An 18,936-nucleotide genomic window follows, 5' to 3' on the forward strand; every position below is an offset into this window, starting at 1 on the left:
TCGATAACTTAACGTGCATAATTAAGCTGAAATTACTCATAATTCAGTATTGAATACTGCAAACTGCTGGGAGAGAGCTCGAGGCTGTTTCAAAACATTTGCTGTCCCTTGCATTATTTAGGGAGTTGTTCAAAACGTGTCGTATAACGTGCGTGGTCGTGGGAGACCGCCCCCGGCTGTTGCAAATCTAAATCGTTTTTAATGATTTGTTATGAAACTTGTTATACTGATGTTATTTTCTTTAAATTTATACAATTCCATGTAACATAATGTGTAATATTATGATGAAGACGTTGTTAAAGAAATGACTTGATGTTTAACTGTCAATAATCCATTTGTTAATATTTTTTTAAGTAGTCATGTTTATATTTGATCTTTTAATACAACGAACATATCTATAAATATTTTAGGAGTTAAGCAAGAATTATGTATGAATCACTTGCAAAAGATACTGAATTTGCGAAATTAAATCACGTATTTTCAGGTACTTTTTCTTTGTATTTTCGACTGTATTTTAAAAGAACATATTCAAAGTTTAAATACATTTTTTTACTGTTATATACATATTATTTATGTTTGTATGTAAGTATTACAAGGGTATATAGTTATATATAGTGGATCTATCTGCATAGCATCTCGACCCACATCTCGCTGGGTGGTGGCCTCATGATTTATTATACGGAACCACGTCGGTTGTTATTACACGCTATTACCTGTTTGAGCTTTGCTATTGAGAGATCCATTCATTGCTTTGTATCGTGTTCCGCTAGCTACGTTATTTGTAATGAAATGATTATTATTGTATAACTAACTATCGCACATCTCCGTCCGCGCGGATTTAAAAAAAAAACTTAAAAAGTAGCTTATGTGTTCTTCCAGACTATGTTTTACATCTGTGCCAAATTTAATCAAGATCCGTTGAGCCGTTCCGGAGATACCTACAAACAAACATCCATCCTTCCATCCATCTAAACTTTCGCATTTACAATGTTAATAAGATTATTATTAAATATTAGTTTAAACTAATCATATTGTTCGGATCAATTAAGTCACGTGTTTTTATTTTCTGATTGATGTCGTGTTAATGAATAAATTAATGATAATTTGGAAATTCCGATATAATTGTGTTTAATTCACGTGATTTTAGTTGTAGGGGTAAGTAGTCTAAAACCTCACCACATGTCAACAGAGGTCGTGGGGGTCAAAAACGTGCTAAAAACCTCACGTGATTAATGGAGGACACCTAACTATTGAAGAATCTAAAAAGCTCAACTAGAATTGATATGATTTTTCTCCCATAAATAATAACCACGTTTGCGAAAGAATCAACATTTTTTAGAGAAAACTATTTATTATCTATTTTTAATATTAAAATTTAAGAAAACAAAAACCTAAACACAGTTATCTTCGGAAACGAAAGATAAATCTTACCCATTCAGTCTTTAAACAAGTAGTGTAGTTAAAATGTTTTAAAACGGTTCAACGGTTGTTCTCTACGTTCACTTAATAAGGCGTATCCTTGGAATGTCCGGGGCGTTTCCGCTGCGTATGTAACATGCATTATACATTCCTGTGTACATACAAAAATACACATATAATTGCTTAAGGTTAACAAAGTTTAAAAAACAATCGTCAAATTATTCAAAGCACATCCGTGTGGGTGAGGTTTTTATATTTTGCATAATACAAGAATCACTGCTTTCACTATTGTATATTTATACACTAGTAATGACCCGCAACTTCGTCAGCGTGGTCTTAAAAAAAATTACCCCTGTTACTTCCCGCATACATAAGTTAATTTCCATTATAAGTCCCTTCAAAATCGGTCCCGCCGTTTCGGAGATTAACCCGGTATAAACGCGCACTTGCAGACAGACAGACAGACAAAAATGTTAATAAAAATATTTTTATTAATTATATGTACCGTAAACCCTGTGTACAAAATATGAAAATTTTATTTTTATATTACATACATACATACACATTCCATTTTTAATACTTATTGTAAACTATGAATCGACAGCCCTTATGACCATAACATTGCATACATATTCTGTACAAACTTCTATTGAATTTCCTGCTGAGGGAATTAGACGCATCTCGTACAATGGCTCTATGGCTCCCTGAAGATAAACAAACACGTATCTATTGGTTCCGCGTGGCAATGATACAAACAGTTACATCGTGGTCTAAGTCACAAGACTTTTGTTGTTTCATTATCTTTTTACTATTATTTCATCTATCCATTTTATTTGTATACTTATATAAATTATAATTAGTTTAACAGGTAGTTTTAGCTGAAAGAGAAGAAACCGGACATTTTTTTTTTCAATTTAGATAATTTTTAGATAATAAAATATAATTATTTGTTTAATTATCACGCACATCAATAATGTCCTTTAAGATTTAAATATAATACGAGTATATAACTAAAGTTAATATTTCTCGCTACCGCTTATAACTTGTAGCTTCTAGTTGCCGGCAACTGAGCTCTTGTCATGGCCTGCCTATAAATCCGCCTGCACCTTGTTATACACCGAGAGCCCAGTGGACGCCTTAATACACCTGAAATGATTATTGCTAATTCAATAAGAAACTTCTGTTGTTTTTGAACTAGGTTTTGTGTGCCTTTTAAACAATATTATATTGATATAAGTGTCACTGCAGTTCGGACATTTGTGAAGCAACGTTAACAGTGTCAGGCATCGGAGCGCGTCAGGTATTCTGTGACGTCACTTATCGCGTCAATCCACTTGATCGTTCAATCGTTAATAACAGTTATTTGTTACTTAATTAATCCAAATCTAAAAAAACAAACAATTGTTTTTTTTTATATCATAAGGTGGCAAACAAGCAAGCGACCACCTGATACGCTGAAATAGCGAAGTGACCGCTACCCGTAGACATCGGCAATTGTAGATGCGTTGCCTACTTTTAATCAACGGAGAAGGGGACGCACAGAAAGAGAATATTTCCCCTTCTTTCCTATTTAAGAAAGGGGTGGAAGGGGGAAAGAGGACTAAAATTAGACCTACACACACATTAGACGAAACGGGGAATTGCTTCCACTTCACGCCTGTCTTTATGTACGATATGTTGCCTAAATACGATGTGTTGTCTTAGATATTAGGCTGGTTTTTTATTAATTTTGCGTTAATAGACGACCAAGAAACTGGCTTACTTTAATATTACGCAAAATTTAAGGTAAAAAAAATTATAAATGTAAACGATTTAGATCAGATATTTAAGTTTTAGGGATAATAATATTAGTTACACTTTATTTTACATAGCTTTTAACTGAGAAATTCTAAATAGAGACTATGTATTGTAGTTCCGTTATTTATTTATTCAGTTACTATCAAAGTAGGTGAGGTAACTTTGATTTAAAACAATAAATTCCAAAATAAAAGACCGCCTGTGGCTTAGTTCTGGCGGATATGTGATACGGATTCCCGCTGCCAGTTATTTACTGCCCAACCTTCTTGATAAATTATCTAGAGACGTATTGATGTACGTGTCACCGACCGATCGGGAATGCCGCCTCTTTATAATTTGCCCAGGCATTTGTAAAGATTCGACCCATTGCAATTTTATTGCAATACAAGACGCCACTTCGTGAACGAATTTTTTATTCATGTCTTAGAGATAAATGATTTCAAATAATTCAACTCTAATCGAGAAATGTTAATCGAAATTTTAGCAATAAAATATTGCGAAATAGTCTTACATTAATACACAATGAATATGAATAACGCCCACAGGGTGTTCAAATTTTAATAGCAGCCATAAATTCGTTTGAATTCGATTCTAAAATAAACAAGATTTGTTAAAATTCTAAAATAAAGCGATGCGGCAAAAACGAAATTCGCAAAGCGCGTGACGGATCTTCTTAGACGAATATGGATAATTATATAATAATTTTAATGAAGTTAAAAGCAACATTCATACGCCAATTATGTAGTTTCTGGCAGGTTTCAAACAAGGCGTGTATAACGATTTTCACACAAGCTGTGTTGGAATTCACGCAGAATAACAATTCCTGCTTACCTTCAACGTAATTTTACGGTTATTTTTTTTGTGGGTGATATACAAGTTTAATATTTTACATCTTATTAACAATAAGTTATTCTTTGCTCATTATATACAAAACAATTAATTGCCGCATACAGATTATTAACCGTAGGTTTCTGAGACCGAAATCTCCGTATAAAACAGATGACAAAACAGAAATAACAGTATGTTTTAAACGGGTATTTTAGTCTCGGAAACCCACGGTTAGTGGTTATTTAAGTAGTCAATAAACGACCCCATGTATATCCCATCATAAGTAAGAAAAAAGGCCATACATCATACCCTAGCTTCAATCAAGTCTAACAACTTATTATTGTTAACGTTGTTATTGTTAATTGAAGTACCGTAGCTACTAACCACCTTTAGGGATTCAAGTCAAGTAAATGTATAGTTGAGTTAAACAGACAGACAGGGTAAAACATCTATGTAAACAAATAAAGTACGGAGATACGATTTCCTATTGCAACAATTTAATAGGATTGTAGAGTTATTATAGGATGTTGTATTTTACTGCACACAGCGGATATGCTCGTAGCGGAACTGCTAATTTACTTGTACTGTCAGGATCACAAGTGATACGGTCATTGACTCTCACAATAAGAATAATTCAAGACCGTAACCAATCATAAGAAAACAATAGTAATTCCAAGTTCAATTTGGGGACCACGTATAAAATTATAAAATTAAAGGAAGATAAAAATCAGTAGACAAAAAAGTATTGTATGGATCCTCACGGAATGCAAAAACATTTAACGGCAGGCAATAAAAATAATTTTCCAGTTGAATAAAGTAAGCGTATAAGGCAACACTTTTAAATTAAACACTTTTCGTAGTTTTAAATATTCTTTTTAACCGTAAATTGGTAATGGAAACCGATTACCATTCAGTTGGTAGTTTTAAATCTTATAAACGTAATGCGATGCTACTGTATGCGTTACCGTACGACGGTTTTTTAATGCGCATCCAGCTTTAAATATGCGGTGTTGCTAGTGTTGTGAATTTTCCCAATATTTTAGTTAATGCAAAATCTAAAAATTAAATAGATTTTAATATTTAATTTTTAAAGTTTTTCTACTTTATGTATGAAAAATCTGAAAACGTTTAAGCAAATAAAACCTTAATTATTTTATGCTATTTTAACAACTCTCTCATACCATAAGGTAACAAATAAAGCATTTATTAAATATGATTTTTTTAAACTTTAATTACCTATATCTTTAGTCAAATTTTTATACCTCTTCGTATACCAATTTTGAAATTGAAGTATTCAATTGCAACAAAAACACCATTTATTACCATTTACAGACGCATATCCTTATCGGAGATCTAAATTTAAATTTGGACAGTCGTCAGGCTAATTATCGGATTCTTCAGTCCTCGGTATCTGTGCGTCATGCATAACAGTAATGACCTTTGTTTACTGACATTTTGCATCTCAATGCGTACCAAATGCCGAATCCGTGACGCCTCGGACGAGATAATCAGAACGAGATGACTATTAGCTTAAATTCACCGAAGCAAATGAGATTTAAATATCAATCGACCGAAATTACGTAAGCAATCATCAATTTAATATGTAGATCGGTTAAAATGTATTTGCAAAGAAGCTTTCACCGTTTTATCAAGTCCATGAAATAATTATAAATGTTGTTTTCACGTTATTTGGCCAGTTTCTGATTGGACAAGTCACTCTGAGTTCATGTTATCCTATCTATTGATACATATTTATTGTTTGGTTGCAGGGAAAGTCTGTGATCCGTCCGATAGCATTCAAGCCGCTTGGCGGACGGCTGTCAGCGGGCGGCGAGCGTTATGGATCCACTCCAGTACTCGCCAGTAGACCGCCCTCGCTTATGACTCTATATGGCAGTGAGTACTTTAAACACATCAATTTATTACTTTCTATCATTTCACGCCTTTTTATGCCAGAAGCTGCGGTAAGTTGGTAGCACTGAATTTGTAATGCTGCCCATAGTAATTAGTTGCAATAAGATGAAAGATTGCAGATACGTTGCCTTCCTTTCCTGACAGAAAAGATGTACAGAAAAGGGACGTTTCCCCTTAAATCCGAGCCCCTTCCAAATCAATTACCTGTCCATTTCTCCATCCATCCATCCGTCCTTACGTCCTGGCTTCAAAGAGGTCTTATTTTTTTTAATCTAAACTGGCATATTTAATAAGTATAGCCGTGGAGCATACATTTTTATACAGCAAATATTAACCTTTTTTAAAATTGTTGTCTATAAGTTATTATCACGACCATATACTTCCATTCCCTCAGGTTCGTCGGACGTGCGCGAGGCTCGTTGGTGTGGGTCCCCACAGCCGGCGTCTTTATCCGCTCTACCACCCGCCACGCTCTCCGCACCGCTACATCAGAGACATCATTCCGCTATTGTGTAAGTAGAAATGACCTATCTTACGGCGAAGGCTGAAGGAAAATATTGTAAGGAACAGGAAATTATAAATTGTGGTTGAAATCTACCAATCAGCTATAGGCCAGCTTAGTTGACTAACGGCTTGTCACTCTCCGATTAATCATCGTAATTAAATAAATAAAATTATTGTATAAAAAATTTAAAAGTTCTATAATATAATCAATTAGCTGTCGCCCGCGGCTCCGTCCGCGCTGGATTATAAAAACGTAATAAATAGCCTATGTGTTCTTCCAGATTATGTTCTATATCAGTGCTAAATTTCATCAAGTTCAGCCGGAGATACCTTTAAACATCCGTTCATGTAAACATTCGCATTTATAATATTAGTATGTTTAATACAATGATGAAATAGTTAAAATAGTTAAAAAGTTGTAATTCAAAATCTTTCTCCGTTTGATATTTTTCTAAATAAGACTTGAGCAAGGCATTATTATTACATTTTAATATGGATGTACCATACATACGAAGTATACATAGGGGTGCGTTTAGAACAAATACCCACATGAATTAATTACACATGGCGATTTAGAAATTTATATGAACATAGCGTGTGAAATCAACACATGATGCGGGTGATAATTAAATGATAGTGACGTAGAAATATGCTTTTTCTTTGTTAAGTAAATATTTTTATAGTATCATGCTATAAAAAAGCACGATATAATATATGTATTTAAATTGTTAGCAAATAACTTTAACTGTCGAAAAATTTTAGTTTTTGGAAAGCTACACTATCCCCGAGTGACATATTTTTTACTTTCGCATGGACGAAGTCGCTGGCAACTGCTAGTTAGATATTATAACTAACTAGCAGTTGTTTTTTCCATTTGACTACGTTTTATGATTATTTAAAAACATTAGATTTTCAAAATTATTTTCAACATCAAAAAAGTTTTTAATATTCTTGTCGTACATGGAAATAAAAAAAAAACTTTATTAGTAGCCTAGATGTCCCTATCTATACCCAATTTCTGGTTCCAGATTCTGATTGACGAAAAAGTTGTAATCTCTAAAAAAAAATTGTTAACCCAGAGCACAACACATACACAGTACGAAGTATGTTCCGTTAGGCAATATTATGGTAATTGAATCCCGAATGGTTATCATTGACGTTATACTCGTATATGTTCTGAATCGTTGAGCCGGCCTACTAAACAGTTCGAAATTTAAAATTGTTGCCTTGGACCATCAGAGTAATATAGAAATTTTTACACATACGGCACTAGTCATTTGCCCGAAGTAATGCCTAAACAATACAATATCATACTGATTACTGACATTTAAAGGAATAAAAGTTAACAAGTTTGCTTTTAACTGAAGCTATATCATAACAAAACGATGTTGAGAACGGACAAATAACATTTGATTTCTCCAACATATTATCTCGTGCTTTATTAAGCCATAAAACATTGAACATTGCCTAGCTTGTGCACTATCTTTCATTAAAGTGTGTAATTAAAATTATTAACGAGACGTACACGAGTTGCCCTCGCCGCCTTAGCAATTTGTGAATGAATGTAAGACGACTGTAGCGATAAAATGCCGTTTTACAATTCAAGTTAAAAATAAATAAATGTTCTGGTCATAGATTTTTTTACGTAAGGTTGAATCAACTATTTTAATGTAACATAAATTATTTTGTCACTCAATAATAAAAAACAAGCAAAATTGTACCTAAATACTGCCTAGAGTTTAAATGCATTAAATCAATGTATATTTTCAAATTAAATTAAATTGATGGATGATTTATGAAGCAGTAAAATTCTTCTAAAGTGACTAGTTTCTAGACATTATAAGTGATTTTAATTGTAATTGAGTTATAGGAAAATGAATATTACATTAAAGTAAACACCATAAATATTACATATTCGTATAGTCACCCCATATTCTGTTTCGATCTATTAGAGATATGGCAATTATGAAAAGCTTCATTTTAGCGCCGGCACGAGCCCATACATTCACACCCGGGACGGACGCCGTGCGGGCCGCGCGTACTCTTGCTATATTATTGTTGTGTTGAAAATTACTACAATAGTTATTTACATATAGTAAATACTAGTGTGTTTTAGTGTTTGTGATCGTTCAATTATGACGTAATTTTCAAGATTCATATGTTCTCCGTTCACATGTATAAGTGAGTGAATATTTTCGCGGCATATTTTAACATGCTGCATTTTTTTTTTAAAAAGAAATCTTATGTGTATCACTAGAAAGCGAACGTTCATTTTTTATTATTAATATGTAAAGTAAGCTATGTAAGAAGCGTATCTGTTAATTTCGTCTTCTTAATTTTTATGATGACTTACGATATTGCCCTCATCAATGTCACTCATCTTTACGAAGTAAACTTTATCATTTTATGAAAGTTGTATTTGTCGTAGCAATAAATATTTTAATATAGACTTAATAGTCATGTAAACTTTTCTAATAAGACATAATCAGCCCCTTGACTAAGCAATTACTCCCACGGGATTGTTCACTGAGGAAGTATTTCATTATCTTCGGTCGCAGTGGAATTAAACAATTAAACGAGACTACGAGTAAAGTTACGAGATATCTTAGAATGAGTTGTTTAAAAAAATTTAGTACTTATCAAGATTAAACAAATATGCAATTGACTTCTCAAAACTTTCGTCAATTAAATCGATCTCTATTGCCCATTTATATATAACACTAGCTGTCTCCCGCGACTCCGTCTGCGCAGAATTAAAAAAAAACTTAATCGCCTATATATTCTAGTGATGCAACGGATGTCTGTTTCCGTTTCCGCAAGTGCGGAAGTTCCGCGTGCTTTTCAACATCCGTTTCTGCTTCTGTTTCCGCAACTTTTATAACGGAGATAAAACGGAACTTTACGACGGCTGAGAGATCCAAATGCGCGGCGCGAGACGCGCAGTCCGTGCGCGGCCTTTCGGCACTTGTCGCATTTGTTTGTTTACGTACTATTTTGTAAATTTAAGCGCGTAATATTTTCTGCTGCTGTTTGAAACAATCAGTTTCTCTTGCTGGAGTAAACTTTCCAGTTGTTGTCCATATAACATTTGACAACTGGCAAAATGTGACTATTTCATACTTACGAGTTATTAAATGTACTTTTGAATAAGTGATAACCATGTAATATATCATCATCATTATTATCATCAGCTCACTATGCATCCCCACTGAGGGGCTCGGAGCCTACCCCAAATTAGGGGTGACTAGGCCATAGTCAACCACGCTGGCCCAGAGCGGGTTGACTTCACACATATCATTGAATTTTTTCTCAGATATGTGCAGGCAGCATCACTACGTTTTCCTTCACCGTAAGAACGTCGGATAAATGTACATATGTAAATCGAAAATCGAAAAACACATTGCGGGACATGGCGGGATTCGAACCCAGGCCCTGCAGATTGCAAGTCAAGTGTCACGAGCCACCGACGCCTATTTGATACTTAACATATAAACAGTGAATGTGTAACAAAATAAAAAAAGGTAACAGCTGAGAGCCAAAACTTTTTATGATGAATTTTTATTTAGTATCTGGGAATGTTGAACATATAGATAAATTAATAATGTTATTATAATTATTTCAATAAAAAAAACACATTTTTTGCGTTTGAGCGCTAGGGATCATCATCACACATATACACACACACACACACGCATACACACACATACAGGACATACATATATTTAAAAATATACATACATAACATAAAGTTCAGCCTTAGCTTCATGTGATACAAGATATTTTTATGTTTGCCTCCGTACGAACGTGATACTAATCACTACAACACTGTAAGAATGAAACTAATACTCTTTTTCGTTAGTTGACAATATTGCCAGAGTGGCCACTCAAAGCAACAAGGACTTGCTTCAAACGCCGGCGGCTTACTGGCTACTACAAAGTGAATGGGCTCCTCGCTCGGATCCGTGGGGAGGCGCTGCTACTAATAGCTCTGCCCACTCGGATCCGAGTGGTCAGCAGTGAATGTACGAGTATTAATAAAGAAATATATTTGTTGTTTATCAACACAAGTGGTTTGGCGAACATTAATTTGTAAATAGTGTAATTTTGTTTCCTGAAAATAAATATAAAAAACGCGTATTTTAACTTATTGCAGCGCAGTAAAAATACATACATTGAAGGCTAAAGGACACCGATATCCAATGCCTTAATAAATTAAAAAACGAATACAAACTGTTTTTACCAAAAAAAATATTTTTGTAAATAAGTTTTTTATTATTATTTACACTTCTGTTTCCGCATCCGTTTCCGTTTCCGTTTCTGCTAAAATTTATTTTTGACATCTGTTTCCGTTTCTGGTTCCGGTAAGACACTTCCGTTGCATCACTAATATATTCTTCCAGACTATGTTCTACATCTATGACAAATTTCAGCGAGGTCTATGCAACCGTTCTTGAGATACCTTCAAACAAACATCCATCCATCTAAACATTCGCATTTATAATATTAGTAAGATTGTATTAAATCTTTTAAATTAAACATTATTGGATTTTGTATGAACCACGGCATTACTTCTCAGGGTACAAAAATACTGCGGTGAATCAATACAGATAACTTATCATACAGACTGCGATTTTTCCGTGATATACCGTGAAACATTATAAAATTAACTACGAGTATATGTCAAAGACAAAATTACGGTACAAGAGTACGGATCTAACATATCCTTGTTAATTATTTTCAAATGGTTCACTGACTTGTAATTCAATAACCTCATAGAAACATCTCTGGCTGAATGTTACACAGACTTTTGCCTTTACATATTGACTAAGAACACTGTTCATCCGCTTTGTGAAAATGAGTCGTTATGTTAGTTCATAGAATTTCTAACTATTAACTATTATGCACCAATTGTTGTCACCTGTGTTTTCTTGTTAACAATTTTATGTGCATAATCTTGATTTTTTAACTTGATGATAAATAACGTTCATTTTATTCCTCGGTTAGCGAAAGTCCGGATGATGATGATGTTCATTTGTTAAATAAAATAACAAAATAAGATTTAATTAATCTGAATATTGTTTTAAATTGTGTACTGTGTTTGCGTAAAATAATAAATCAAACGAGCAAAAATTCGTAAAATATTTATCATATTAGAATTAAAATTCCACACAAATTATAGAATCCTAAATCACTTCAAGTGCTGACAATTTAGTCACTAGCTAACCTATACGTAATTTACTTTAGCTACTTTGTGGGCAATTTAGATTTCTCAATAGTAGAATGAATTTAACATTGCGTACATTTAAATGTGTTTTTGTACATAAAACTATTTATTCTATAATTAAAAATGTACATAAAATTAAATGTAATTAAACGTTTTGTCACGGAGTTTAAGATTGCTTTTGTTACTTTGAAAATAGATTTTTAAATATTATTTATTATTTTTAAATATATGTACAGATGTATCAAAAATTTCTAAACTCTCCCTTTAAACGTTTCAGTTACAATTTAAAAATAAGCACAGTTATGGGGAATGCAGTTTCTTTTATGAATATCCAAAAATAAACTGCTCCTTTGCCAGCATGTGGTCGATGTCAGATCTTTGTAATATATGTTGTTAACATTAAACGTAATTTATCTCTACTTTCCCTTTAGTTTCCAAATTCATTTGTATGATATATTACGAGTTTCTTATAAGATATATGTTCAGTCAAATAATTCGCTTCCCAATTAAAAACGAATATTGCACAGCAAACTGTCACCAGCGATTAACAATGACACAGAGGGTAGGAAATAAACTTTCTCAACTATATTTTATTATATTCTAAATATATGTTCTAGACAGACTTTATAAACAAACTAGTCTGTACTTTGTATGTATATCTGTCACTGATATTATTATAACTAAGTATATGTACAACTAGCAGTCGCCTGTGACTCCGTCCTCGAGGAGTTAAAAAAAATTTAATTAGTAGAGCATGTGTTCTTCCCAACTAAATTCTACAAAAATCAGGGAGATCTTTTTAACAGTTCTGGAGATACTTTCTAACAAATATCCATCCATCCATCTAAACATTCACATTTATAATATTAATAAAATGTAAATGTTTGTATAGCATTTAGGGGTAAACCATTATCAATTATCAATGTTCAAACAATACTTCGTATAAACAAATGTATAAATGCTTCATTGACTACAAAACTTCGATAGAAAGTGCATAGTTTGATTGTCATTAATTACATACAGATTGAAATAAGTACTGTCGAGGTAAAGACATGACAAAAAAATAATTAATTCAATGTCTACTACATATTCGTGCACTCAATTGACACGATATAGGTGGACACGCACGTAAGTTCGCCTCGTTAATTATACTTACAGACAAAAAGAATAGGCCGTATTTCAAGTTAGTGTTAGTAACTCTATTGACCAGTAGACCTGGATCAAAATTCCTAAATCAATCACATAGTCAGATTGATTGAATACTTTTCAAGTCGTCAGATTACTTAATCAACTATTTGTGTGACCCGAGTTTCAGACCAAAACAATCCAAGGCAGATACTTTTTCCGATTCAATTGTTTTCGAAACTACAAGTACACTAATAAGAATCCTAGGGAATCCTAAATTATTAGGAAATGGTAGGCCTTTTGACCTATATTACTGCTGTAATTAACTGACAGTAAATTTCATTTAGGACTCAAGGAAGCCAAAACATAGTTCAAAGTAAAATATGTATTTCTGATATTAATATTGGGGCAAAATTGACTTTATGAATGGCTTGATGTATTGTGGCTTATCACATCGCTTGTTCTAACTCTCACGGCTCATCCCCGCCATAGCAACAATAGGATGTTTGCGAGATGTCAGGAAATATGCTCTGATGCACACACGCAACTAATTTGCATTCGCCTACATATAGAATAATTAAATCTGCGAACTGTGTTACAACACAGATGCTCCAACATTTGGACCAATCATATGTCAAACATTTGGAATTGGACCAAACATTTGATATTTATATTTTACGAGCATTGTAAATTTTGAACTTTATGGATTTAATTTAAAATATATTATAAAATGTTTATTATCACACATTTTAATGTTTTTTTATTTGTCATCATTATATTTATAAATTAGTTGTCAGTATATAAACATAAATTCTAAGTTATTATTTATCGTAAAATGACAACTTGTTAATAAAAAGATTTATTAAAAATATTCCTTTTTCGTTCTAGGTTATTATGAAAAATTGTTAAATTACGACTTATTAAATAAGATTATATCTATCAAAATATTTTGGAAAAGCACACCTGGTCTTAAAGTGACGTATACATTTAATAGGAGATTAGTCTGGTTGATAGCAAAATTCCATTCGTTTATTTTTAATCTGTGTTTTAAAAATTATATACTACACTAACTTGCTAACAAATATAATTTATTATCATTAACGTCTACACCATTTCACTCTTTCTTTCATTCTTTTTTATACTGTAGCCTAGCACGAATGTTAGCGCCTTCGTATCGTCATCGTCAATTATGTCAAAATTAGTATTAGATTTATGGTATATTTTACAGCCTGTGGGACCGCTGCACAAATTACGATACGATGGCAATTGTCAACCAACACTGAACTGAAATAAGGTTCAGACAATGCACATGCCTTTACACATATAAGTTAATTAAGGTCAGTTCTGTAATGATGGCATGTGGCCTATATTTTTAATTGTTTCATTGAAACACGATTTAGTTTCGTTAAAATATGGCATTTGATCGGACACGCGAAAGATTTAGCAAATTGATTCAGTCAAGGTGAACTTTAACAATGACTTAATTTAGTTCTGTCATTGTCGCGGATTCATGGCTCATTGAATGATAACTGTTTTTCTTTTATAAATTTATGGATCTGTTGTTTCTTAAATGTTTTCCTCATAATTGTCACTCTGGATGCTATGTTCTAAGATTTAACCGAAAGAAATATTTCTTTTTATTTCTTATAAGGTATCCTTTCAAAGTAAGACATATAGACTTAGGTTCCATAGCCTTGTAAAAAGAGCTAAAATTTGAATCAAAGTATCTTTCACAGTAATTGTATTTCCTTTTTCGATTAAACGAACCATGCAGTGATTGGGCCGTGAAGAAAAACACAACGCATTTAAAAAATATAAATAAACAAAATTTAAAATAATACTAAACATATTTAATAACTAGAGCGTAACTGTAATAATTTCTAGATACTGTAAATACCGGAAACACATTAACAATGACCCATTAAAGGCTTACCTTGTATTTTATTAACAAACCAATTATTTTTTAAATGAAATATCAGCAGATTTTTGGTAATTCAGTCCAACTGAACTCTAGGTTTGTCCTAAGATGTATGGTATACGACAGTAGTCGAATGGCGGGTTTTGAAACCAAAACCACATGATCGGATATCCATTATTCCCTATGCTTAACCATTAAGCTATTGGCGAAGTATAATGCGCCTACGATATATTAACGCATTAACGTGGCTACTATTTTATATCACCTTCAATATAACTTAAGAAAACAGAGTCATTCAAAGTCCGGAGTCATTCATTCACGGTTGGTCGACGATGCAAGACGTTCTCCGCTCTGTGGCTCTCCATGCAGCGTCATTACACTCGCGTAATCATAGCTCATACCTTGAAAGCCTGCTAGTTTCACACGAGGACAGAAATAGTGAAACAATGCAGTAGAGAGTTCTGCTATGAACGCATATTTATAAAACAGCACTACTGTTCTGCAGCGTTGAACGTTAACACAATAGCAATATTGCACTGTTCACTGCTCTGTCTTACTGTTATGCCCTCATGTGAAACTAGCGTTAGGGACTTTCACGGTAAAACACAGAACAATACAAATAACGGTATTTGAAATTTTGATAATTTTTAGACCTCAAATAATACGATGTTTTTTGTTAAATGTGTCGTTTAAGTTAACGGAAAAAGTGCAATTCTTACTGGAATCTATTAAATGCGACAAATGTTTCTATATCTTCTTACAGAAAATAATTAGAATTTCCTCGATTTTTAGTAATAAAGATAACTTCATATCTAAACTTATTTATTTTGGCGTCTGATCTTTCTTGTATTACCTGTAGATATATGGTTTGTTTCACACTAGTTTGATATCAATTTGTATTGTAAATGACAACCTTATGGAAACTATCCCAACAAAAAGGTCTCCGGATACCTTTTTCGCCTTATTTTTATACTCCGAATAGGTTTTATAATATTCAGTCATCGCGTGCAAAGACAACGGCTGATTTCAAGGAAACTTGCAAAAACAACTTAGTAAAATACTAAAAGCGCCTGATACCGTTCGAATGCAATTGCGCTTTTAAACAAATTCACCGCGTGTTGTCATTTAGTTCACCATAACAGGTCAATGGATAGCATTACACTAATGCAAATAGGGTTGTCAGTTTATTATAATTTATGTGAATTATTAATTTAAATGTTCATTTAATATATAGTATTTTTATTTGCTTTTAATTATTCTACAGTTTATTAATGTAAAACTAGCACTAGTATTAAGAACTACTAATGAAATGTTACATTTAATTCGGCTCAAGGAAGATTTAATAGGTTGGAAATAAAAAATTTCGGCGGAAAGGATAATTTTAAAAGAAATAAATATTTGAATAATAAATTAATAACAATTAACTAATAAAATACATGATTAAGTTTGTGACAGCCCTGTGTCAAGGCTACATTTAGTACGTTACCGTTACTATAGTACAGACGGCCGAGATTCAGATTTTAAGAGACTTTACCTAATTAGCCCATATAAATTCGCCATCGGTCGCAGATTTCTAAATTTATTATACGTCTGACTTCCGCTTACCGTATCGAGTTACCTTTCACCATGACATATAATTACCAATTAATATCTAGATCAGATCATTCACTGATTGGGTCTGTTAGTCTTAAATTGAAAATATATTCAAATATTTGATAAGATAAAGTTAATAAATGATTTATTTTATAATAATCAGTTAGATTATAATAATCAATATATCAGTAACCTTAAGTTTCCGCCCTCAATAAATAATTAAGTACTTGAGTTTTATTTATAATGTCTAAAATAATTGATAAACATACTTAAATGTAACTAATTAAAAACGGCTACACTCGCGTATAGTTCAGTTAGTAAGTCGCCGTCTAGTATCAGACCCAATGGGGTCTGAAATTAGTCTGCGACCGCACTGGAATTACCAAGATTGTAACTGTTTTCAAAGTAGTTTAGGTATAACAGGGTTTCACAAAAGTTTAAATTATTATAATATATTTCCAGAACGAAGACAAGTTGCTTGGCGAGCGGGGACAGCAAGGAGCCAGTGCCTGCGCCCTCGCCCGCAGACTCCGGCGTCTCCGAGTTGGAGCGCGACCACCATGACTACAGGTGAGCACGTTACTTACCTACTTTACGTTACGTCATAAAATATGTTGATTTAAGCTCAACTAACTCAGACTTAATGAAACTTCGGAAATAGAAATTCGGTGATCTTCATGCTGTGTTTATATTCCTTCTACGTAAAAATATCTATAACTTTACTTGGAAACTTTGTATGTAAAGGATGTTTTAACTTAATGTTTTAAATAACTATGTGTGCAGTACGTGCGAGCGCGTGCGGGGCCACGTGCACGGGCACGAGGCTCGCGTGCGTGTGGCGCGCGGTCTGGCGGCGGGCGTGGGCGCGGCGTGCGCGAGACGAGACGAGCGCGAGGCGGAGCTGGGCCGAGTGCGACGCGAGCGCGCGTTGCTGCGCCAGCGGCTGGAGGACGCCGAGTGGAGTCTCTGCCAGCGCGCAGGGGAGATCGCACTGCTCAAGACGCAGCTCAAGGAGGCACAGGTACATACAGACAGGATAGAACATCTGAGTAATGACTGCATGTAGATATGTGGTGCCTAGAGTATATAATGTAGGTTATACGGCGACAGAAACCCCAGAAAACGTTTATCTTATATACTTAATGGTTTAGCTGCTGACATTAGGGATAAAAAGAACGCATGTAAATTAAAAAAAACACTTAATATTGTACTAATTAGTTTAATTTAAATTCCTTTATTCCATAGTCAAACTGTTTTCAGTTTTATGGGACCAATGTTTTAATCTAAATTCTAAATTATTATCATATAACTTTTAATAAATAAGAAATAAATAAATATACAAGAAATTATCTATCGACAAACCTATTGTACAAGATTTTAATATCTTCAATCAAAAGAATAATCTAAAATAATTGTATTTTTTCATTTTCCAGAACGAACAAACAGCCAAAGGCCACGAATACCTGACAATGAAAGCCGACTGCCGCCAGCTGAGAGAGGCGCTCGACAAAAAGGAGAAAGACATAATGAGGTTGCGCTCCGAATTAGAAGAAAAAGAGAAGTCAGTGAGCAGACTGCAGTCAGAAGTGGACCGACTGACGGGAGATCTAGTTCAGAGCGTGGCCGACATGAACAAGGCGAAGGAGAACAGCAAAAACGAAATCGAAAGACTAAAAACGGAACTGAAGGAACTGAGGCAGGAACTATCCGATGTATCTCTGAGCGGATACGAGGGTATAGAGTGCGGGAGGACGATGCGAGGTCTCTACGACTGCAAGACTAACGAGTACCATTGGAACTCCAGTGATAGTGCATTAGAAGATGCTGAAGTTCAGAGATTGAACGGAGAACTGCCGGATGCTTGTGGAGAACCTTGTCCAGCAAATGCTATAGTAGACAGACTCAAATGTGAATTAGAAGCGAAAGAAGCACAGTTTAATAATGAAAGAAGAAAGTGGTCCGAAGAGAAGGATAAAGTGCTTCGTTATCAGAAGCAATTGCAGCTGAATTATGTGCAGATGTTCAAGAGATCTCGGAGTCTGGAGGCTGAGGTGGACGGTCTACGTCTGGAGCTGGAGCTCTGCAACAAGAACAATATGAACCAACATGGTAAGACAATACATTTGTAACTACCAAATTTACTAGTTAACTAATATTTATTTAGATTTCTTTCAACTTTTGTATATAATAATGCCTCTTGCCGCGGTCTTTTAGCCAATACGTTTATACAATGATACTCAACGGCGATGGACTTTGATAATAAATTATTGTACATTCATTTTTTCCTTAGATTTTAAGTTTTTATATAAAAATTTATCGTGTTATTGTAGATAATAAAACATTATTAAGATTTATAGCATTTTTATTGATTATTTCCAAACATGAACAGTGCACAAAATACACACACCAGTGTAACTAAGCTTTACTAATGTAATAACACTTTCATCTAAGAATTTTATAATTTTTTGTCTTTAAACATTTTTTTTTAATTCAAAAACATGACCAAAAAACATATTGCGTTTATTTTTAAAGAGAGAACAGTGGAACTCTCCAATTTAATTCAAGTCTAAAATATTTTTTTTTAATTGATATATGAATTTAAAAAAAATTAACA

The 18,936-nt window shown here is 33.5% G+C and overlaps 1 protein-coding gene across 3 annotated transcripts in view; it reads left to right on the plus strand.

Moving 5' to 3' along the window:
- LOC106708926 (leucine zipper putative tumor suppressor 2 homolog) overlaps positions 1–18,563 on the plus strand; it is an 88,862-nt gene extending 70,299 nt beyond the window's left edge. For all 3 annotated transcript variants that reach the window (XM_014500534.2, XM_014500536.2, XM_014500538.2), the window contains 5 exons: positions 5,814–5,940; positions 6,353–6,470; positions 16,785–16,892; positions 17,106–17,343; positions 17,756–18,563. In XM_014500534.2, the coding sequence (XP_014356020.1) occupies positions 5,814–5,940; positions 6,353–6,470; positions 16,785–16,892; positions 17,106–17,343; positions 17,756–18,451 (1,287 nt within the window). In that variant the 3' untranslated portion in view covers positions 18,452–18,563. The remainder of the gene's footprint in view (positions 1–5,813; positions 5,941–6,352; positions 6,471–16,784; positions 16,893–17,105; positions 17,344–17,755) is intronic.
- Positions 18,564–18,936: the final 373 nt, after the last annotated feature.

This window comes from Papilio machaon, chromosome 11 (genome assembly GCF_912999745.1).
Source record: "Papilio machaon chromosome 11, ilPapMach1.1, whole genome shotgun sequence".
Lineage (NCBI taxonomy): Eukaryota > Metazoa > Arthropoda > Insecta > Lepidoptera > Papilionidae > Papilio > Papilio machaon.